Genomic DNA, 25,507 nt, shown 5'->3' on the forward strand with positions numbered 1-25,507 from the left:
CATGCAAGTCCTCATTAATGCTCTCGAAAGCCAGTGATTACTTATGAATAATGCAATACTGATACTTAATGTGTGAGCAGTCTCTTATGTTTTTTTTTTCCCCCTGGTGGATGTCATACCCTTTTGTTTCTCCTGTCGCTCTTCTGTGTCTCTCCATTAGCATAATTCGTAGCCACAGTGGCAGAGAAATGAATTTGTGTCTTTGTATCATCGTCTTCCCAGCGGACACCGAACAAACAGAAACATGTACAGTTGTCACAAGCTGTCTTGATTCATAATGTTTGGAATTGAATTTCTTTACGCACTTAGCAAGTTCAGCCATTTCTTTTTCTTCGGGAGGTAGTGTGTGTGTGTGTGTGTGTGACTGTGTGTGATTGTGTGTGTGTGTGTGTGTGTGTGTGTGTGTGTGTGTGTGTGTGTGTGAGAATTTTAACGACAAATATTTGTCGAGAAAAAAGTCTTTCTGGATGATGGGTCAATGTAACAACGGTATACACACACACACACACACACACATTATATATATATGCATGTATATATATATATATATATATATATATATATATATATATATATATATATATATATATATATATATATATAGGGGATTAAGAATACTTCCCACGTATTCCCTGCCTGTCGTAGAAGGCGACTAAAAGGGGAGGGAGCGGGGGGCTGGAAATCCTCCCCTCTCTTTTTTTTTTTTTTAAATTTCCAAAAGAAGCAACAGAGGGGGCCAGGTGAGGATATTCCAAAAAAGGCCCAGTCCTCTGTTCTTAACGCTACCTCGCTAACGCGGGAAATGGCAAATAGTTTAAAAGAAAAGAAAGAATATATATATATATATATATATATATATATATATATATATATATATATATATATATATATATATATATATATATATATATTAATTTTCCTGTGCCACCTAATCAAACGTAAAAAAGAAAAATACGTTCACTGTGGTATTTGGTCTTTGACCTTGCTCACTATCACATGACCTGACAAAACGTGTACCAAGACCAAAGACAGCGAACTGCTAACCATCTCTTACCATTCGCTCAGTAATTCCCTGCACTCGATCAGCCTCTCCTGTGTCCACATGAATCAAAAGACAATGCAAACAGAAGAATGGCATTACATGTACCTTACCGTCTTCTGACTGCCACACACACATCTGAATCATAAGGATAACCGTCCACTGAGATATAGAAATATACAAAGAGACGACCGCGAGACCAAATGGGGAGATATCTTTAAGGTCCACGAGACACAGATTTTACTTTTCCTCCCAAGAGAGTGAGGCTGTCTCGCCATCTGCATAACATTATCCTTCCCCAAGTCTCCCCCCACGTCTGAGGGTGGCGCGCACACAGCCTACACCCGCCCCCAACACTTGGATCCCATCCAAAACACTGTGGCTTAATTGAGATTCTCCCTCACCTCACGCCCACACACATACACCCACACACACACACACATACACACACACACACACACACACACGCCCATCTTCGACAGGGACGTCATACAGGGACATAGCCACGGGATTTACTTCATTATTATGATGAGAGCAGTACGTTAGCTGGCAGGGTGCAAGACAGTGTTAAGATAACCATCACCCTGTACTGCCACATCCAAGATGCGAAATACACGAGGTGTGGATGTATACATCAGGAGGTGTGTGTATATAGGCGTAAGAAACCATAAAACACATTCATTTCCACCAGTGAGATTCGAACCCACCACGAATAAAAGGAGTCCGAAGCGCTACCACCACGTCCACAGGTGTTGAAGGAACAGGTCGTTACCAAAGTATTATAATACCTGTTCGCCCGAACACAGGCAACGTGGGTTTCGTGGGTCAGTCAGGACACCAAGGAACAAGTAATCTACTTCACCAATCTCACTGGGAAGCACCAGCGACATACGAACAGGATATGTGGATAAACCTGAGTATACTAAGAATATAAATGATAAGTGAGTTATCTTGCCTCTAGGTGGCTCAATGGTGGTGTTCTCGTTTCCTCCTCTCAATAAGATGGTTCGAATCTTCCTGTTATATATATATATATATATATATATATATATATATATATATATATATATATATATATATATATATATATGTATATTACAAAATGGCCTTTCCAGCTATAGTGAGGTTCCGTCAGCATCATATGAACAACGGCCCCATTTGCACACATCCAATCTCGAGCTGTCATGTATAATGTCCCGAAACCAGAGGCCACCACCCACCCACCAAGCCACACACACACACACACACACACACAGCTCAATGGCTTACCTTTCACCGCTTCCTATGCCCTGGCTCAGTCCATTAACACTACCTCGCCCCGCAATGCCGCTTCACTCCAGTTCTTTCTATTTGACCCGCGCCATAACGTCTTTCTCAGTGCTCAGACCCCAGTAACCGAAAACCTCTTTGGTCTGACCCGCTCCTTCTTGCTCTGTCTCCCGACACAGAGGTCCTCTTTGCCTCTCTTTCTTCAAACAGTCTTTTCACATGTCCGAACCATTGCAGCACAACTTGGTCAACCACACCATATTAATAGGACTATTCTCATTTCCCACACGTTCCATCCGTCCCATTACATATATCGTCCTCAGGCACTTCATTTCCAGTATACCCACACTCTGCCTCTCATTTATTTTCAGAGTTCGAGAAATCGCATCCATCCAACACCGCCAGATGAGATTTTTTTTCCCTTAATCCTTAAAGAAACTGACCTTTCCATGCACATGCTTCGTTAAGTTTCCAGGAACTTAAGCTCCTTTTCCACTCTGTGACTCGCTGCAGCCCACACGATTCCATCCATTGCCACGTCGGCTACCAGGTACCTAAAGCACTCCACCTCCTTCATGTCCTCACCATTTCAAACTCACATTGTCCTGTCTCGCTCTCCCTCCTACTGTTGAAACTCGTTGACATATCTGTGCTCACATCACCATTAGCCATCAACTGCACAATATCCCAAACTCCGTCAACATTTACTTGAGCATGTCTCAGGAGTCTCCCACCAGAACGGTGTCATCCGCAAAAAAAGGCCAAAAAAAGGCCTTTCAGTAAAAAGGCCATCGTCACTACATCCTCATATCTATATTACCTCTGACATTGCTGATCTTTGACTTAACCTTTTATGGGGTCAGGTCAATGACCCTGGTTCGGTGAAATTCTCGAAAAACCTATATCATGAGAGAGAGAGAGAGAGAGAGAGAGAGAGAGAGAGAGAGAGAGAGAGAGAGAGAGAGAGAGAGAGAGAGAGAGAGAGAGGCTCGTGAGATAATCTTTAAGGCAGCCTCCGTGGTCGTGAGGGCGCCATCGACAAATGATTCCCATTACCATTTCTAATTTTCTGGCCGGGGGTAAAACCAACTATGGCATATGCTAGCAAATTTACCTTTATATATATATATATATATATATATATATATATATATATATATATATATATGCACCACACTGTCTCAGCTACACCACAATACACGACCTCTCCCTTGCACCCACCCTCACACAACACCGTCCAACATTCACTATGGATTCGTGAGAAGCTTAATGCCAACGCAATGTATACAAATATTCTCCTGGGGTGCACCACGGGAGGGTAACATTAGTACAGATAGCCAGTGATTTACACACGTTATTTCCCCCCTTCCCCCCCCAGAAAAAAGAAAATATGCGCAGACTCCGAGGAGATAAAACAGAAGTGTCCAGACGGTAAATTTGTGACATATTCCTGATGGTAGATGTAGTTACCAGAAAAAGTAATATGGAGTTGAAGATATGGATGTGCCATATAGACGTGGACGAAAGTTCTTTGAGCTGTGGTGTTCTGGAACACTAGAATACCCTACCACTATGTAGATATTGTCAAAGCGATGGATTTAAAGACATTCAAACATCGGTCAGAATAGTAATTTAATGGCATTAATTTTCAGCGTGTATGCTTGTTTTATAATGCATATACAATAAGCATGTAATGAATATGATTTGCAGAGTCGTAGCGAAACTCCCTTTCCCCCATTTTCCGTTCGTTCTTCCCTACAAGATTTCCATGTCAGTATATAGCCTCAGTGCTGTGCGGCGTCCCCTCATAGCCGTTTTCCCGTCAGCTGGTATAGCTAGAGGGAGCAGTGGGGTGGTAGCAGCCTTCTACTTTATTACCATACCTCAATCTACCTCGATCTCGAATATAGAGTATCTGCACTCCTCCTCCTCCTCCTCCTCCTGCAGCAGATAACCTCATACTGACCACTAGTCTCTGTGTTATCTGGCTCTCCCATGAGCCTCCATGTGCAGACCCATAGTAATAACTTGAAGTGGTCAGAATGCGTGTGGGAGCATAGTGGTCGGATAAACAGTTGCTTATATTAACTGTCGGTGGCCAGAGTGCGTGAGAAGGCATACTGAGGGGGTCCTAAACACTTGGGTTTGTCTTGTATATCACAGTGGCACAGTGTTTGCTCTGCGAAGGAAGGAGGACCGTCAGACTTCCATCGAAGGAAAATGTATTCGTAGATGTACACACACACACACACACACACACACACACACACACACAGACACACATGTACGTACGTTCCTGCGGGCGCGCATAATATAAACACACCCACACAAACGCGCAAACACAATACCCATTCAGAGGGGCCGGGGTGGCCTCCTTCCTCTCGCGTTATTTAGACACAAAATAAGGGCGGCTGGAGCCACTGGACCCGGTGGTATGTTAGCCTCCCGCTTATTGTGGGCCGGTGTGGCTTTATATACCGTGCGCTGAGGTGAGGCCAGAGGGCTTCTTCTTAATTCCCTCCCTCTTAATCCTGGTAAGGGATGCTCTCCTCCGTTGTTTATTTTGGACTAGTGTGAGGGGTGTCTTTATGAGGTCCCTTTACTTAGCACCCAGATGGTCTTATACGTAATTCTCCCCTCGGTGTTTAGACTTTCAGTTGGATATATATATGTATATAATATATATAGGATCCACATCCCCACGGTAGCACTATTATGAACCCCATTAAGACGTGTTTATGAATATGCTTTGCGATAATGAACAAACATGGGGTCGGATGTGTGACTCGTCATTTAGTTTATCTGTCGTCTTTATGCCCTTCACTCAACGTGTATGATGAGTTCCGTTGCCTTGTGTTCCGATGACGCAGAATCTTCACTGTATCTCATTACTTCCTCACGAATTAGAATCATAAACTCCTAATGAGTTAAGAACATATAAGCATCAGGGTGGGACGCAACGTCTTCACGCTTCTTGCCCTTATTTCGCCACTATTTGTGCCAATAAACCCAGGAGACGGCTGCAGAGCTGGTCCTTAGAGAAGAGGAGCATTACATACCCTCTCATGACCAGCCATGAACAGTTTAGCTAAGCCGGCATACACCCTCCCTCAAGGGGAGCTGGTTTTACCCGTCGTCAAAGTTTTATCTCTCCCATTCAATTACACAGAGGCGAGGGGTGGTCAAGGCTCTCTAACGCTGGATGACAGACGACCCAAGACCACGAGCAAGCATAGCCCATTCCTGGACGCCTTTTTCTTAGTCCATCTCCGTCAAAGCAGATCTTCGTGGGATACGATGAAGATTTGGGAGGACTGAGGGAGGAGGACGAAGATGATGACAAGGCTTCAGGCGAGGAGCGATGACACACACACACACACACACACACACACACACAAGCCAGAAGTCATGACGGGAACACCAACAGGAGAGATGAACGGAGGAGGAAGAGAGTCTTGAAGACCTCTCATGAGAGAGGAGGATGAATCTGGTGGTCTTGCGTCCTCACAGTTCGCTGGTAGCGAGGGCCAACCCACTGCGTCAGACACTCCGTCTGTATACAATACCCTGTATATTTTCAAAGGATAAATCCCCCATTTCCATACCCCACAGCATCACAGATTCAAGAAGACATCAAGAATAAAACGTCCTCATATAAAGAACCACACAAAAAAGAGATATATTTTTTCATCGATATTTCATAAATGGAAAAATGAAATCCATTTTGGCTATCAACGAACGTTCAGCTGAGACGGGTCGGAGACACCAGGTATGGTCTTTGACAGACGGGCAGAATATTGATTCCTGTTCACGTCCCTGGATGTGCCACGGGGATATTCCGGCGTCGCAATGACGTCAGTGGGCCTTGAAATACCTGACCCATGATCTCAGATTCAATGACCTTGGCTCAGCGCGTCTCTGTCGGGTGTGGATCGTGGACGCACAGAGTGAGTTCTGTCTGAAGGAATTCTTCAGCGGTGCCATATAACACGTTCGCCATATCTTGGCCAAGTAGCTGGCCAGCCACAGTCCAACCATTGGCCAGCCACACAGACAAACCACTGGCCAGCCACACAGACTAACCACTGGCCAGCCACATGGCCTAACCACTGGCCAGCCACATGGCCTAACCACTAGCCACGATCCTGATGAAATTTGGTGCCATCAGACCGGGAGGAGGGAGGAAGGACGAAAAGAGAAAGCAATTCCTCCATTTTCAAAAAAGTGAGAAGGAATATATATTTTCTACCACTTTTTCCCTTCTCTTTCAATAACCATGAGTGTGCGCGCGCGCGCGCGTGTGTGTGTGTGTGTGTGTGTGTGTGTGTGTGTGTGTGTGTGTGTGTGTGTGTGTGTGTATTGGAGGCACCACCTGTGGGAAAATGTAATATCCCTTAGAGTAGGAGTTCTAACCCAATTTCTCTCCCAATTTTTCTCCCAATTGCTCTTCCAATTTCTCTGAATTTCTTTGTAGAAACTTGTCTATCACGATGGAATTTAAAGTTCATAAGGAAAGACAGTGGACACTTCTCACACAGCCATCCTTAACAGAGCACAGATATCCAGAATCATCAATTCATATTCACTCAGACTCTAACACCGTCGAAAAATGAGCCGAGATGGATAAAGGCGAGATAACGCTATATATCCCGTCTACACGAACTTCAATATGTGAGGTGGTTGCAAGAGGAATGCGAGTTCTATAGACACCATGAAGACCTAGTCTAAGCTGTAGAGGAGACAGCTTAGCCTCGAACACATGCTTAGCGTCCCGCCGTTAAGGAAGGTTTAGTTTTAACATCGGTTCGGGTAGAAGTTTCGTTCGGATCGGTAAAGGTTTTGAAACCGTGCAGGTTGAGGCTAGAACATGAGATGACGACACTGTGGTTTAGCATATAAATGCCTCGTATAACTCTTCACCTCCTACTCCTTTATACAAACTGTCTCTCACACCCCCTCGTGAATATCTCCCAGGCTCAATAAATTAACTCCTTAACCCCCCCTCGGGTATCACTTCCAGCCCCGAAAAATATTTCCTTTCGCCCCGCAAATATCCCCTTAGGCCCATATACATCTTGCTGATCCGGTGAATAATTCCGTAGCCACGCAAATATCTCCCGAGCCCAGGGAGGGAACTCCTCAACCCCATAAATATTTCCTCAGCCCCGCAAATATCTCCCTAACCCCGTAAATATTTCCCTAGCTCCGCATGTATCTCCCGAGCCCCCAGAGAGGAATCTCCCCTGCCAGGTAAATAATTCCCCATCTCCTCAAACACCTCCCAAGCCCACCCTCCCTCAGAACATCTCCCTAGCCCTATATATATATACATGTACAAATTTCCCTCACCCCCAGATGCACGTATTTCTTCTACGTGCTCCACCTCGCGCTGTCGGAGCCTGAAACTTATTCTCTTCGTATATTTTTCTACAAGGAAGCCCTACCAGGGCTGCTTAAAACTTGCAGTGGAAGTCACTGAATAATCATGGAACTCCTCGCAATGCCAGCTATAAAAGAGTGAGAAAGCTTCACATTATCATTCCTTACGTGAGATCACGACTTCATGATAACCTGAACTCCACACCGGCTGCATGATAATACTTTGGAATCCACACCGGCTGCATGATAATACTTTGGAATCCACACCGGCTGCATGATAATACTTATGACCATCCATGAGTTACATGGTAATATAACCGACTATGTTCAGTATACATTAAACTCGGCATTACCTATGTGTTAATATAACAGACTACGTTTGCTACATTTTGGACACGTCAGTAGATGAATGACAATTGAAGAGACCGTATGGATATCATCCACTTTGTTCTGTTCCATTTACTTCTGAAGTTCAAATGGGGCTGCAATATTCCCGTCTATCATATCATAGCAACATTTTCATGAAATTATGCGTTTGTAGGAAAATTACAGACAATGCCAGTCAAAGGGTATGAACCTAATCCATAGAAGATGTAAAGCCATGCCTGGAATATGTAAATCCAGGCCTCTTAGACGTAAATAGAAGACTAGATGTAAATCGATGGCCAGAAGATTATAAATGTAAGAATGGAAGTCATAAATTTAAGCCTTAAAGATGTAAATCCAATGTGGAAGGTGTAAGTCCAGGTCTAAGACATGTAAATCCAAGCATGGAAGATGTAAAGACATGCCTGGGAGATGTAAATCCAAGCAGGGGTGGTGTAATTCCGTATCTGGAAGACTTGGAAAATCCAAACCTGGAAGATGTAAATTCAACCCTGGGAACTGTAAATACAAAGTGAACCACTTATTCACCGTGTAAAAGTTTCACCATTTACGCCGAGAGACTTTTGCAGCGGCGGAACCCTCGCAGACGCTATGTTAATAGACGATATGTTAATGCCGCTGGAGACGGGAAGGGCCGCTGTACGTCGGGCTGTGCTGGCTAGCTACTGGAGTCCTGAGGAACTGTCGTCCGCCTCACACAGGAGGCTGGAGACGTGCAGGACTGCTGTAGGAGGGACGGTCTGTCCACCGTTTATGTAATGATGGGCAATTTCGCCAAAGCCGCTGGACGGCTTAAAGGATAATTGCCCTTACCAGACGGGGCCTGGATGGGGCTCTTGGCACCGGGGTGAGGAGAAGCTTCGTTACCATGCAATCAGGCGACCATGAATCATCTTTGCAAATTCACACCATAATAGAAACACAAGGACAGACGATACAGCATTGTAGCTTGTTGTATGGGAGAGAAAATCTTAATGAGTTATGTATTGCCTCCGTTGATACGTGTAACAGATCAAGGAAATGTTCGAGGAGATACTCGATCTCCATCCAAGTTCGAATCGAACCTGGTTGAGGATCGGCTATCGCCTCTCCATGTTACGTGCGACTGAAGAGCACACCCACGTAGAACTCTACGGAAATAGCAAAATTACTTTCAGTTTTCTTTCTCTTGCAGCAAACCCTACTGCTTTGTCTTACTCTATTCTCATTTTCATTGTGGTATGAAATAGTGAAGATCATTCATGAGCAACCAATTTTTAGGCTTGATAATGGCTACGCTTCGATTAATCAAAGGAACTCCAAGACTATAAAACCCGACTGTATGTCAATCCCATGATTTTGACAATTGCTTTCGTAACTGAGAAAGACGAAAGTCTCTCCAGACCGCTCAGCCAAGGGCCTTTAAGAAGGATGTATTTCTTTCCCTCGCCAAGCATTTCGGAAATAATAATGACCTTGTTGGGGGACGAATGTCCTTTTCAGTGGTTGAATTACGAACTGAGGACCACTAGACAGAACATGATGAAGAGTCTCACAGAAAACGAAGCTACAGCGAACGTCTATTTACGAATTCGTTCGTCTATCATATCCTCCACAACGAAATCAACGCTTACTTATGTACAGCTAAAGTGAAAAAGGGTGGGTATCGCAAATGCTGAAAATACTACGTATGTTACTCCACCTGTCCGTACCAGGAGATGAAGCCAATCACATTATGAACTCGGAGAGTAACTGCACAAGACCATTATTCTAAATCTCACCAACTGTGAGCACAACTGTGACAACAGAGATGAAGGATATTTCAGCGACATCAAGCTACCACCGGCAGCCACACCTTCGTTAACACTCACTACACATCAAGAGGTTCTCTGGTCTCATGACTAGTCCTTGTAATAAGACGTCAACGTGAAATAAAAAGAGCAACAGCTTTACGATACACGCGTCAGTCCTCGTCTGGAGCATCTAGTGAGAAATTCGAGGCCAGGAAGGTTCACTGCAGGTTCTGTAGAGGTAATAGGAACAACCGTTTTTTATTCCCAGGGAAGACTCTCTAAAAGTAATGGGAACAAACTTTTTTTTTTTCCCAGGTGACCCTCCGCAGAGTCGGGAATGACTATCAACCTCTCCACGTTATTTTTTTCCCTAGGTGACCCTCCGCAGACTCTGGAATGACCGGCACCCTTTCCATGTAAAAACTCAGATTTTTTTCTTGTTTCTCTCCTCAGTCTGACCAGGAGCTGGAATAACTGCAATTTGATTCGGGTATCCAGAACTATCTAACATTGCTCAGATGTTGAAATAAACATCAACTATCCCTTGGATATTCTCCATTCGGAATTGGCGATCTTTTAACCATTGGAAACATTCGTGTCTCTGACAGAAAGACAAAATGGCCCATTGTATTCTGTTGCGCTGAATCTCAGTAAAGGAAGGCTAATGCCTCTGTGTAAAATGCTATTTGACCTGCTAAATTACACTGGCCATAACTGTCGGATATGGCCGAATATATCCTAAACTTTCTCGTAAGAAAGACCTCCAGAATCTGAAAGCATCTCACAGATCACTGGGGTCAGTGCCAGGAACTGCGACGGAGTGTGGATACAGATTCCAACACTCTGATCCTAAAAAATACCAAAAATACAGATTCCAACACACTGATGATCTTAGAAAATACCAAAAATACAGGTTCCAACACACTGATGATCCTAGAAAATACCAAAAAATACAGATTCCAACACTGATGATCCTAGAAAATATCAAAAATACAGGTTCCAACACTCTGACGATCCTAGAAAATACCAAAAATACAGGGTCCAACACTCTGATGATCCTAGAAAATACCAAAAATACAGATTCCAACACTCTGCTGATCCTAGAAAATACCAAAAATACAGATTCCAACACTCTGATGATCCTAGAAAATACCAAAGACATTAAGTAACAACCTGGGCAAGGAAAATAGGCGATGGAATAACGGCGAAAGAAGACAAGAAACAAAACAAGCCTTCAGCCCGTGAGATATACAAGTTGTTTGCTTAAATTCACGAATGATAATATTCCGAAGTAAAAGAATGTCTTGTAGATCCAATTTCCTACTGACTAAAGCAGTGCCTCGGAGGAACCCCAGTACAGAGACATTATCCCCAATGTACATGACCACTGAAGAACAGGAAGGTAAGATACAGAAGGACGTATTGTCCTCAGCTTCGTATAGACTTGTGACCATCACAGTGCCAGAAGCTCCGCCCACACGATCGAGAGCAAAAGGTTGTCTGTGGGCCACTATGTTACATGCGCATTTTACTGCACCACCCACACCTGCGTTTTACTGCGCCACACCTGCGTTTCACTGTGCCACATCTGAGTTTCACTGCGTCAAATGAGCGTTTGCCTTCATGCAAATCTGCATTTCACTGTGTGACAAGTTCGTTTTACCATGAATGTCCAGGAGCAGCAATAACAGCAGCAGCAGCAACAACAACAGGAACCTCTCGCTGATTTAGACCAACTATTAATCACCGTCTGACAGAAACGAGAGTTGGAACAGAACTTTATAAATTCCTCAAAGTTCTTTTATATGCACGTTTTTCCTACACGTAATTTAGTAAGCTACTGCTCGCTTTATATAATCAGAATTAATATGATTAAAATTGATCTTCTTTAATCACTGTAGTTTTGCAATTAGTCGTTCCACTGAATGCTCTTAGGGACTGAGGTAAAAATGATAAAAAGCATTTTACATGACACAGTCGAGCTTTTTTCTAAACTATGAAGATCCCACGAAGGTAACCTGCGTTCTTATCGCAATGAGTTTTAGTTCTAGGAATGAAGAGTGGGCCGTTTTGATAACTGTTTCTTTACCTAAGGTCTCATGTCTTTCCCAACAACTAAGACTTGGCGCATTTCAAAAGACAGGTTTTCCATTTCCTCCAAATTTCGAAAATCCTTTCCCTTGTCTATTTTTCTTTTCCCTTTCATTTAGGCCCGTCCTTGATGTGGGCTTTTGTTCGTGACTGGAGCCTCAGTCGTAAAAAAAGAGAAAAAAAACTGCTTGTCTATTTCGTCGCTGTTTTGAGCGACCTTTGACCTCTCCCTCAGCTTTCGGTAAGAGTGACCTTAAGTGACCTTTCGCCTAGGGGAGCGCCTGTAGTCCCCTGGCTCCAGATTTTCAGTGGCCCATGAAGCTTTAAGGGTGGGGGTGGGGGGTAGGGGTGGAGATGGGGGTGTTCGTGTTCTCCCAGTTGACGCAGGATTCAACGCCGGTTGTTGGGGTGGAAGCCCACCCCCGTTGGTGGGGGTTCGAGGCCTGCCCGTTGAGTAGGATTCCTCGTCCGCCCCGTTGACGCGGTCGATGCCCGCCCCATGAACGGGGTTTGAGGCTCACCCGTTGTCTTCCGTCTGTTATTCATGACTGAGAATGTCGACAGGTGGGTTACTGGCAGCTTGGTGGTGGCTGGGAGGAGGGAGAGGAGAGCGAACAGTGGACTGGGGTGATGATTTTCGCCCCTGCTAGGCTGAAAGCCCACATTCGCACACAATGTTTGGACAGCTTTCGCACCAGTTCACGATCCGCTCTCGCACTTGCTGACCTCCCACTTTTGCACTGGTTGACAACTATTTCACCAGCAGCCTTCCCACTCTCGCACAACTGATGCCCTACTGCAAGACTAATGCACCATCAATATTGGATCTCATATCCTCACATACTACCATAATGAGAAATTCATATGCGATGCAACTGGAAAAAAAGTGACCATGTAATGCCATAATTCTGATAGTCTGGTAAATTAGATACTAGAAAGACACAAGATGAGACAAGAATTAAAGAAGATATATATATGATCGTGGAAACAGCACGCAAATGAGTTTCTTTGGTAACATAAAGAGGGAAACGGAGTTCAGTGATCAGAAACTTGGGCATTGTGGTGAGAGATTCGGTCGGTTTTACAGCGAAGGAGAAGGATTTGTTCCTCTACCCACAAACGCGGAGGGGAAGGCTAAAGGAATGATTTAATGACAGAATCCATAAAAGAACGATGGCTCGAGAAGTGCGTATTCTCAGTCGAAGTTTATCAATCCGACATAGATGACTTGGTGTCCATCATGAGGGAGAGTACACAGCCCACCAAACCAAAAGCTAAGAATAGGTAAGAGTGGTAGATACGGCGTCTGGATAGACGTGTGCTTTAGCAGAGTCAGATACGCACCTCTGCTTTATATATAAGTCCTCTGTTCTTAACGCTGCCTCGCTAACGCGGGAAATGAGAGAGAGAGACAAACTACTATTGTCCGTAGAGTCTAGCATGTGCAACACAGAGGACCTAACGAGTAACGCACACAAACTACTTTCGCCCTTAATGGTTCCCGAGACTTATGGTTCCCATTTGGATCAGTCGGTTCCTTGATGCGATAAGAATCGAGACAATTCATTGGCAGCAAGACACTCACACTCCCCCCAACCTCATCCAACGTGTAGATATATCATTTTTTTTTTTCTTCCTCTCCGGAAGGTGAAGATGCAGGAGGAGAGAAGACATTGACACGAAAGGCCTTAGTGGAGAGTAATTTCTGGCGAGCCACCACAGGGAGGGAATATATATATATATATATATATATATATATATATATATATATATATATATATATATATATATATATATATACATACATACACTCTACTGCCCTTTTAGGAGTCTGGCTGTAACACTCACAGTGAGTGTGGCCGGGCACTGTGAGCCGTGCTGGTGTTCCGCTTGAGGAGGTGTGACGAGCACGTCCACCTAGTTCTGCACTTGGTGACCCCCTCTGGAGACGGCAGCAGCACAGCAGGAGGGAGGATATCCCAGCCAAGGAGGATTCTGCCAGGTGTGGTCGTGGAGAGGCGGGCAAAGCCTCCTCTTCCTGGGTCTCCCACCTGAATCCATGATGTTCGCTGAACGTTACTTAGGTCAAGATAGAGGAGCAGGGTTATGTAATGGACCCCCCCCCCACCCCTTGGGTCTGGCGAAAGGGGTGCATCCTGCTGGGGAAGGGGGAGGAGAACCAATGCATAAGAAAATGGAGATCAGGTACCTTGGTAAGAAGTCTTGGATGAGGGTAGACAACCTCGAGGCAAAGGACTACAGGCATCAAGTGAAGGGAGGGACCTGCTATGTCTGGGGATACAGGTTTTAGGTAGAGCAAGATGGTCGGTAGCTCAATTTTGGGGTGAGGCGAAACTGGCAGTGGTGCTGTAGCTCCGGTTCAGGGTAAGGGAAGGGGAAGAGTACCTTAAAAGGCATGAAATTTTTCATGTCAAGGTGAAACAGGTGCCAATTAGGTGAATAGGGGTGATAAGAAGGGGTTGAAATGTACGAGATGAGGGGAGAAATGTGCTAATGAAAGGGTGTGGAATACAAATCAAGGGAAGGGGAAAATTGGGTAAATAAAGGGAAGTAGACGGTGAGGGGTCTGAAGCGCTCAGAGGGAGAGAGAAGCGGAACACCTGATGATGTAAAAAAAAAAAGGAGGGGGGGGGGAGAAAAATACGAGAGGGTAGAGAATCATCAAAGGAGGGGAGCAAAGCGCCAGATGAGGGGAAAGAACAGAACAATGATGACGAGAGAAACACTACATACATGAGAGAGAGAGAGAGAGAGAGAGAGAGAGAGAGAGAGAGAGAGAGAGAGAGAGAGACAGACAGACAGACAGAGAGACAGACAGACAGAGAGAGAGACAGTCAGTCAGTCAGTCAGTCAGACAGACAGAGAGAGAGACAGTCAGTCAGTCAGTCAGTCAGACAGACAGACAGACAGACAGAGATACAGACAGATAAACAGACAGACAGATAGGTATTAAGGGATATTCTTACCATGCCACACCTTCCCCACCCCCGCACTCCACACACACAGATGACGTATGATTACCTTCACTGAGGACGCAGCAACACGCGCCACCGACACACCCCAGAACATTTCTACCCCCAGCACCACGTCCACGGGACTGTATCGGGCTAATCCTGAGACCGAATCTACATGCAAATTTCCCCACGATGTTTTACAAGCAGCAAGAGACCGGTGCAATCACACTAATTTCCAGAATCGATCTCCAAAAGGGAATACATTTGATTACTGAATGACGACACGACTCTATTCTTCAGTTCACGTGTGAAATTTTGATGGTGTTCAGCGCAGAGTTACTACCGATGACTGACTCGTTCGTCAGGTGATCAGAGGAAGGAATCAGGAGCTAAACTGTCGCTATAACTTCAGTTCAATGATAAAAAAAAAAAAAAATCTTCGCTTTAGAACACCTTAGACTCTATCCAACAACATCTGCGGCCGGAGAGTCCTGGTGTCTGGCCAGAGCCTCCTCCTGAAGGCTGCGTTGCTTCCAGTAGTAGGGAAGTGTGGACTCCTTTAGAGTGACAGGTTCTTCGACGAGAGTGTCCTCCCAGTGATACAGCTTGGCCAGAGGTGACTTTTGACTCAGGGTGTGACATCTACCAGCCCAGTGCCCGGTAACACACACGCACGCACACACATACTCTCTCTCTCTCTCTCTCTCTCTCTCTCTCTCTCTCTCTCTCTCTCTTTACATATACATACGTTGGTGTCCAACAGCTGATATCCAGCTGACCCTCAGCTGCAGAAAAACACTCCTCTGACAACGATCAGTTTCCTCTGGCATCCACACCGTGTGGTCTTACACGGGCCTCCTGCTAAACCAGGCTGTGTGTATACGGTCCACACGGTGAGGAGAGGCAATGGTGAAGCAAAGTCCTCATATTCTTTTCCTGTCGCACGTTGTCAGCTGTGAACACTTAGTGAAGAACAAACATCGGTAACTGTTCAGCTGTGAACGGTGAGTGAACAACAAACACTGGCAGTTCTGTAGCTGCAGGGAATTACCGGAGTACAGACCCTTCTGCTCTGTGAGTGTGTGTGTGTGTGTGTGTGGCACAGCGTAGTTTGCTTTTGTGAGCGCTGTTAGCCACCATCTGCGGCAGTCGATGAAGCTCCTGGTGGAGAGGTGCCTTGGCTGAGGACTTCTTAAAGGCTCCTCGAATGAGGAACCTTTGTGGGGGCGTTCAGGGCATTCACTGGCTGCATTCAGGCGCCGGCCAGCATCAGTAGGCCTTTTGTTAACAGATGTTTGGGTGGGTGGGGGGTAAGGTGCCGTCTTCATCGCTGATGTGAACATCAAGGAAAGGGATTCTTTCCTCGGTGCTCAGTTCATGGGTGAATAGGAGTATTGAGCCCTCCTCCATGGCATTCTATAGATGCTTTTAAGTGTTTCAGATTCCTTGAGTCAGTAGCAGTAGATAGTCCTGCTCCTCCTTTCGTTCAGTCACTAACTCTAATGATTATTTACATTTGGTTTCATTTTCGAGCAAGCTCAGTATAGGAACTTATAGCGTTTTTTTTTTTAGAAACATTACTAAAACAGCTAAGAGAGACATATATTTCTCATATGTGGCACTAAATTAAGAAAACTGATCCATTCATATCTTCATTAAGAGAGAGAGAACCGAATGTAATTCTAGTGACATCTAATTTAAGTATTACAGATCACTGTAACTTATTCATACCATCATGTTCCACATGATTTGCCCAACTTGGAAGAGAGAAGGGTTAGGGGTGACCTTACTGTAAACTTAAAGGTTTTCCACCAGACCGATATCGCAGACAGTGACCAGTTCTTAGAAAGACAGAAGAACCAGAGGACATTACAGGAAATCTAATTCAAAAACGCTAAAAAAAAGAAAAAATGTAAAGACGTGATCGTATAACGCATGAGCGATGGATGGATGGACGGGATAAACAGATCGAGGAAGTGCTGTATGCAGAGTAGAGAGCTTCAAAAAAGGTGTACGACAGTAGAGTGTTCAGTTGATGGGAGACCCCCACAAGTGTAAGACTCCCTCCCCCGTACATCGTAAACTAGGAGATTACAAATAGGTGATTACAAGTAATCAATTACAAATGATTATGTGATTACAAATGGTTAATCACAAATAGGTGATTACAAATAGTTAATTACAAATAGGTGATTACGAATAGATGACTACAAGCAGGTGATTACAAATAGTTGATTACAAATAGGTGATTACAAATAGATATCTACAAACAGGTAATTACAAATAGGTGATTACAAATAGATGAATCACACTCGGCCAATTTTCCATCGTGCTATGTGTGCCCCTTACATCCTGTGATAGGTATATAACGTATCCCTGATGTAGATCTCTCTTTCCAGTGCTGTGGGGCGTCGGAGTGGACATGGTCTACCATCACCACACACTAGGGGTCTACATCCTGTAAGTGATTAATGTTATTGCGTCTTGCATTCTCCTCATTTCTGTATATTTCTGTATGAGTGCTTTTTTCTGGTGTGTGTGTGTGTGTGTGTGTGTGTGTGTGTGTGTGTGTGTTATACTGTTTTTGTATTCCACTACTTTGTATACGTGTTGTATTGCCTGTGTATTTAATTTCTAGTTTCTAATGCTTTACGGGGCGGGATTTCTGTACCCGTGGGGCCCCATCTATTGAACTTTCTCAATGACACAATTTTCTTTCCTTAAACTAGTATATACTGTACACTTTCAGTTCCATCATTAGTTTGTTCCATTCAACTGTTATAACACGATAAAAAGGACTTATCTACATATTATCTAACAAGTTTCTAGGTTACTTTTATGTAATGTCCTCTGCTTGATTTATCTTTACATCTTTCGTCATCAAATTGGTTCAAAACTTTATAGGTTGTGATTCGGTCACTCCCTTGCTCTTCTCTCCTCCGTGGTGGACAAATTCAATGCCTTTAATCTTTCTCTGCAACTCACTTTTCTTAATTCTGGTCCTATCTTCGATGACTACCTCTGGACCTTCTCTATCAGTTATTTCTCCTACTTTTAAGTGTGATGGCCATACTTAAGAAACATAGTCTAATCACATCTTAAGACGTAAACAGCTGGCTGAATACTTCCTCATCATTTTACCTGGCTGCGACCCTAATATTCAGGGAGTAAATTACATTTACCCGGTGTATGTCATGTGCGCGTGATACAGGGGGATGAAGTGCGAGTGTGTAAAGAAGGGCAGGCAATGTGACAGGAAGAAGGGGTGGAGAGTGAAGTGATTGACTAGGGTGAGGCTCAAGTACTGTGATATATACCCGTGGGGGACGGATTATCCTGCAGGTGAAGCCAGCGACCCCAGCAACAACGTCCCTAACACACCTGGCGTCCACAGGCAAGCGTCCCCGACCACTGTGTGTAAGAGGATGAAGCAGGGAGGTGAGAGAGAGTGGATCGGTCTTGGCTGGAGGCTTTTGTACAGGGCAGGACGTGCAGAATGATGGGAGTGAGTGTGAGAGGAGAACACACACACACACACACACACACACACACACAGTTCCCTTGCCTACCACGGCTTTACCAGGATGTACACCCCGCGGTTGGCAAGGGACTTATGTTCTGTTATATGCACATGATACATATTTAATGGCGAAGGGCGGGTGGGAGCTACACGAGACGATGAGGAAATTTATACTCCTGTTCAGGATAAGAAAGACCAATATAAATGCTAAATAGGAAGATGTGGTTATATCTGAGAGGAGAAAGTTAGACTAAGAAATATGGCTGTGGGACAAGGAAGTTGAGGAATTCTCAAACTATAAGTAACCAGGAGTTCATTGTGGGTGAAATATATAAAAACGGTGATTCAAACGTTCAGTTGCCCGCGCCCAGCGTGAGTTCCTCAACCTTTTAGTAGCCATAGGAAAGCTACTAGAGATGTTCCCAGAGTTTCGCCGGATCTCCAGTCCACAAGATGCAGGTGAAATGAAGGGTAGCCATCGTGATGTTGTTGACTGCTCTCTCTCTCTCTCTCTCTCTCTCTCTCTCTCTCTCTCTCTCTCTCTCTCTCATCATGACTTATGTCACATCAGTGGCGTATACCCACACCCACTGAGGCGTACATAAGATACTGCAGAGCATCATATATTCCAAACAGAGTGTTGTATGTATTTACATGTATAACCCACCCAGAATGTTTATATACAGCTAACACTGAATGTTTATACTCCTGTGGTATACTATGAGGGTATACAAATAACCCATATACAAAAAAGTACCCATGCAAACACTGATGTATACAGTTATCTAAGCAGGTTGATACCTATGTATAACCATGTATACTCCCACGATGCATGTGTATCATAGTGACACGCTGTGTCTCGCCGGCAGGGTGTTCGCATTCACGCTCTTCTTCCTTGAGATCACATGGGCCGTTACGCTCTTCCTTCGTGTCTGCATAAGGTGAGTCCAGCAGGTGTTATCAGGTATAACTAAATTTAACCAGGGATAGCCAAGAATATGTAACTATCTATTTCACCAGGGATAGCCAAGAATATGTAACTATCTGTTTCACCAGGGATAGCCAAGAATATGTAACTATCTATTTCACCAGGGATAGCCAAGAATATGTAACTATCTATTTCGTAAACACAAATAGCCTTGACTATACTTGATGAAGGGTATTGAGGTATAACCATGGGTCAACATCTTAGCATACGAGACGAAACACGTGACTGCTGAAAGGTTTGAAAGTTTGTTTCCCGTCGGGTCGTTGCCGCTGTGTCTTAGTACAGCCAAGAGTCAAGTGCACCACCCAAGAATTCTAGGGTGTAATCAAAGGTCAGATGAATAAACGAGGGGTTGGCAGATGTGGCTTAATGGCTGACCTCTTCAGGTCACTGGTAGTGATATCTAAGACCAAAGGTCAATACAATGCGCATATATATGTGTGTGTGTGTGTGTGTGTGTGTGTGTGTGTGTGTGTGTGTCGAGGATAGGTAGGATACGGATAGAGAGGTGCTGACGGGGCGCTCCCATCCCTCCTTTCCTCCTCTCCTGCAGGAACGAGACCAGCCGGGTGCTAAGCTGCTGGTCGGGGGTGCTGTGGCTCGACACTTGGAAGAAGTCCCTCCTGTACTGGGCCACCGCCGCTGCCATCCTCATACGGCCACACAGACTCTGGCTCACGACAGTGTCAGGTGAGGGAGCTGCTGGCTCGTCCACTACGTCTTGATGTGATATAGGTAGGTAGATATGAGATTGAAATTCACGTATATCTGGCTATATACGACTATCACACACCTGGTCTTCACAAACAGAAGGTGAATCATAATCGAAAAATTGCACCAGAGAGAAGTTAAAAAAAGCAACACTCAGAGGAATCCAAGATTTTGTTTCCCCTCCACAAACAAAGTTTAGAATAACTTCTAAGATCGGGAATCCTCGCACAGAGGGAGATGCTAAGAGATAAGGACTTAGAAATATAAGTGATTAGTAAAGAAGCAATATTGAGTAACCCGAGAAACAGCATTAGGATTTAACATACAATAACTTCCCTTCTGTCAAAATACATCACACATTACCCCTGTTCGATATGACCTTGAAAGAGCCATTAACTGAATGCCTTGGGAGAGATATCTTGAAGCTCTATCCTGACGAAAAGGCCATCAACTCCATTGCTTAGGAATAGAGTCCTGGGTCTCTGCAGCGACGAAGAACCATTAACTCCAAACCTAGAAAGAGAGTCTCGAAGCTCTGTCCTATTACCAAATCCATTAACTCATCCATAGGAAAAGTGTTGGGATTCTGACGTGACGAAAAGCAAGCTCCATCTCCCAGGGAGAGAGTCATGAAACCCTGCGTTGACGATACGATACCTATAAGACAGATAATCTAGACTCGTAAAGCCAAATAGCTTTCTGATTTCCATCTTTCACAGTCAGTCGAAGATTTTGTCGTAATGGAGGTCATCCCAGGCTCCTCCTCAAGTGAAGCTAGTGCTTCAAGTGGTGTACAATACCTGACTCTCCGAGTTACTCGATGATGTCCTTATGATGTCCAGAACTCTGGGTAATGCGATGATATATCTACCCTCAGGGAATATCCCATAGTTCGTGTACTGGTCTAACCAACACAGGTTTCTCCATGGTTCATGTAAGAGTCACCAGTACCACTCCATTCCAGTACCACACATTCAGCTGGTTAGCGTAAGGGCCTAACGAAGGCAAAACAATCACTTGGTTGAATGAGTGACCTAACTAACCATCTTGTCTCGACGGACGACTGTCATGTTGGTTCTAACACAGGTACCCTATGTCTTTACAGGAGGCCTTCTTATTGCCCTGGGGGTCTTCCACCTTCTCCTCCTGTACAAGAAGAAGCTGGAGGCGAAGGAGGCGTTGCTGGAGGCCAAGGAAGACTCCTACGACAGGTGGGTTTGTTAAGGATCCTCCTGCTCCGTGAAGGAGGCGTTGGTGTACGATGGTGCAGCTGGACATGTGGGAAAGATAAGGATCTCCCTTGTCTGACCCTCACAGAGGGCACCATCGTGAGAGATAATCTCTCTCTCTCTCTCTCTCTCTCTCTCTCTCTCTCTCTATATATATATATATATATATATATATATATATATATATATATATATATATATATATATATATATATTCCTTGTCAAAGACTATTTCAGCCATTTTTTTTTCGATTGTAAAGTAATAATTTGTCTGTATTAATGAGCCTTGATACATTGCTCAAAAAAAGCTTCATTACATAAAATCGTTTTTCATTCCTTTTGTCTCTGATTCCCTTTGCAATGTTCAGAATCGAAATAAAACTGAGGATGAAAAGATTTCCTCTCTCTCTCTCTCTCTCTCTCTCTCTCTCTCTCTCTCTCTCTCTCTCTCTCTCTCTCTCTCTCTGTCTCCCTTTGTTCTCAAGAAAAACTGAACAACTGAGTTTTTTCAAGCATGTTTGAGATACAACCGTCGCAATACGATACGAGCGTTGCCAAACTATACAAGTGCCGTGATACGATACATCCGTCGTAATATGATACAACCGTCATAATACGATACAACCGTCGTAATACGATACAACCGTCGTAATACGATACAACCGTCGTAATACGATACAACCGTCGTAATACGATAAAACTGTCGTAATACGATAAAACTGTCGTAATACGATAAAACTGTCGTATTCAAAGCAACGAAGGAAACGCTTGGGTTATCCTTGGAAGGAGTGACACGGCGCCGAGTTAAAGCTGAAGCTTGATGCCTGAGCCAAAGCTTGCTGGGCAAATATGTTAAGCTTCACGCCTCAGCCAATGGGGGGGGGGTCTGTCATTCTTCGTTATAAGAGAGGCAGAAACCCGTGATACGAAGGGCGAAACTTCGTTATACGCCGGGCAGAATTCCGTTCCATATTGCTTTCCTCTCGTACGGCAGAATGAGAGGTTGTGTCTTTGCTTCAAAATCTGAACGAAAAGGAAATCATCGATTGTTCTCTGTGATGAACGTTCTCATATAACGGTGAACAGTTCTGAAGTTCGATCTCAAGTGTGTCTGATCTTCACTGTCTAGTATAGAAAATAATGTACAGTTCCGTATCTGGGAACCACTGGCCTTATTACCCTCAGTCCACCGTATATTATGTCTATTTATGTAAAATCTCTCTCTCTCTCTCTCTCTCTCTCTCTCTCTCTCTCTCTCTCTCTCTCTCTCTCTCTCTCTCTCTCTCTCTCCCTGGTGCTGGATGCTAACGTGGTCTCTCTCTCTCTCTCTCCTCCACCCCACAGATACGAGGACGAGATGGAACCCGCCGCTCCTGAGGCTGTCAACGCCCACACCGACTCCGACACCGCCTCCACCCACGACTACATCCTGCAGGTGTAGCAGCCAATCTCTCCTCCTCCTCCTCCTCTTCCCCCTCCTCTTCTCCCTCCTCCTCCTCCTCCTCCTTCAGGCGCCCACTCTTATAAACCACTGTGTTCTCCTGACCCCACAAACGACCCTCTTTCCTATCCTAGCTGACTGACCCGTGCGTCAGGTCACGCCTATCATAATGATCCCAGACCCACCACTCCAGAGGAACTCTAGGGGTGGGTTAAACAGAGGCAAAACACCGCTGATGCTGCCGGAGGCTGGCTCACACCGACGCTGGCGTCCCCGAAAGCTGACGATCCCCTCGACAGCGGAGATCTAAGGGAGGAGTGTGCGAGAAGTCGTCCACGCCGGTGCTCTGAATGCTGACGTCGCAACCACACCCGCGCCCCAAAGGGCTGATTTCCCTTATCGAAGCTGGCGACCTAAGAGAGCCTTCTCTCTCTCTCTCTCTCTCTCTCTCTCTCTCTCTCTCTCTCTCTCTCTCTCTCTCTCTCTCTGATCGATCAAGCAGCACGCCACACACACACACACACACACACACGCCAGAGCCAGACCTTTCGTAATACCAGATCATAACAAAACATCAAAGATTCATCGAACTATCGTGAGACGGATATACGCCATGATGATCGAATACACTCACACTGTCATCACTCACTCACCATCACCTCACCACATAACTCACCACACATTCATCATGCTTGCATCACTTGCCTACCATATATACATAACACACTTGCTACATCACATCACGGATTGAACATATCACATCACACACACCAGTAACATTGTCATCATAGACTCGCTATGCTTACATTATATGCTGAGTATTGAGACGTGTATTATGCTGAGTAATGAAACATGCATTACATACTCACCATATTAATTTTCACACATTTACCACACTGGTTTTACACACACACACACACACACACACACACACACACATACACACACACATATGGGCTTTCGCTGTATACCATTTAGCGCCTCTGACCATGATTCACACATGGGCCCACCACTGTTGGAATCTTGGGCGCGGCAGTCGGCCCACAGTCAACACAGCTGTTCATTGCAAGATCCTATCTTCGTAACACACAGACAATAATCACACGCTCGTGTCAGCACCACACACTCGGTCTCCCACCATCACACGTGTACCAGCTGACTTATCCAAATAAAGTTATCACACATCAAGTAAACACATCGAACGTCTATCGTCGCTGTATCTTTGCTCTTTAATCATCCTATCATCATTATTATCATCCTACTCATCCTACCTTTAGTTCCTAATGCACCATAACCATCATGCTATCGTCATTGTCATGATACTTACATTATCTTTAGTCTTTGATGCATCATTAAGACCATCATCACTATCACAAAAATGACCCATCCCGGGTCCTTCATGCATTATCCTCATAACACCATCACTATCATCATAACCCCATCATCACTATCATCATTATGACCCATCTCTGGTCCTTCATGCATTATCATCATCATACCACCGTCATTATCATGAGCCTCACTCGGTCTGTGGTTTCTGATGCATTATCATCGTCGCTCACCCTACCTGTAGTTTCTTATTCATCATCATCACTATCATGATACTCGCCCTATCTTTGATTCCTAGTGGATTATCATCAGCAAATCATTCTGATGTATCGTTCTCAAGCCCACGTCTTTTATCATACGATCTTTCTAACTTCTAGTTTCCAGTATATCACCAACACCAAGCCACTATCATCCTAGGGAACATAGGTCAAGCGCCACGCCTGCGGTGCGAGACGTGACGAGTCGACAGTCTGTCCTGAGTTCACCCAGATGTTCATCTTCCCCCCCTCGGGGTTGGGTGGCAAACTGGCTTAGGCTCGGGTATATAAATGTATACCGTCTCAACTATCACGGAAAAAGAGAGAAAAAAAGACAATAGTGGTGAAGGAAGACCACAAGCATCAAACTGGACGCTTTTTGATACATAAAAAAAGGAGCGAAGCTCGCAGAGTATTGCTGCAAATAGACACACTGTTGGTGTGGATGCAATACAGCCGTAATTCAATGGATTTGACTGCGGTGTGGGGCTTTGTCCCCTCCCACGGGATTCCGTGTATAACATGCAAATATTATATGAAATGTTTTGATACGTAATCATCTTTGTAACGCATGAAAGAATTTTAAGCTTGCACGGGTGAGGATAAATCCAGCGTCAGGTGAATAAAAGCCGAACTAAATGATACCAGAGGTGGAAAAAAAAAAACATTTCATCATCCGTAATGTGAAAAAAAAAGAAATTCCCACTTTAGAATTTTTAAGGTGGAAGAATGTCCCACTTCAGCATCTCCAAGAAGTGTCCCACTTTTGAGACTTTCAACCATGGCATCTGCTGGTCAAGTTTGCTTTGGCTTCAGTCACTAAACGTTTATCTGTCACTATCCTGTTCTACACAAAAGCCTGCTAGATAATAGAGGAACAAAACACCTTTGATAAGATCGAGGATGCTTGGAAATTAAGCTTACCTAAACAACATTACTTTTAGAGGGAAGGAAAAGATTGCAACATTAGTCAACTTATTTCGTTTCTGAGCACTTTTTCCCCATCATATGATGAATATACATACAAGCACACACGTAGGAATACCAGAAGTGTTCCAGGGTAAGAAAAACACTTGACGTGCGATGACCTGACCTGAAGATTTGTTAATCCCATGATCAA

The 25,507-nt window shown here is 44.5% G+C and overlaps 1 protein-coding gene across 1 annotated transcript in view; it reads left to right on the forward strand.

Moving 5' to 3' along the window:
* The window catches only part of LOC139749013 (transmembrane protein 72), a 142,830-nt gene extending 117,778 nt beyond the window's left edge, over positions 1-25,052 (forward strand). The window contains exons 3-7 of the mRNA XM_071662393.1: positions 17,312-17,372; positions 19,302-19,373; positions 19,974-20,110; positions 21,237-21,342; positions 22,705-25,052. Of these exons, the coding sequence (XP_071518494.1) occupies positions 17,312-17,372; positions 19,302-19,373; positions 19,974-20,110; positions 21,237-21,342; positions 22,705-22,801 (473 nt within the window). The 3' untranslated portion in view covers positions 22,802-25,052. The remainder of the gene's footprint in view (positions 1-17,311; positions 17,373-19,301; positions 19,374-19,973; positions 20,111-21,236; positions 21,343-22,704) is intronic.
* The last annotated feature ends 455 nt before the right edge of the window (positions 25,053-25,507 follow it).

The sequence above is a fragment of the Panulirus ornatus genome, chromosome 6 (assembly GCF_036320965.1).
Source record: "Panulirus ornatus isolate Po-2019 chromosome 6, ASM3632096v1, whole genome shotgun sequence".
Lineage (NCBI taxonomy): Eukaryota > Metazoa > Arthropoda > Malacostraca > Decapoda > Palinuridae > Panulirus > Panulirus ornatus.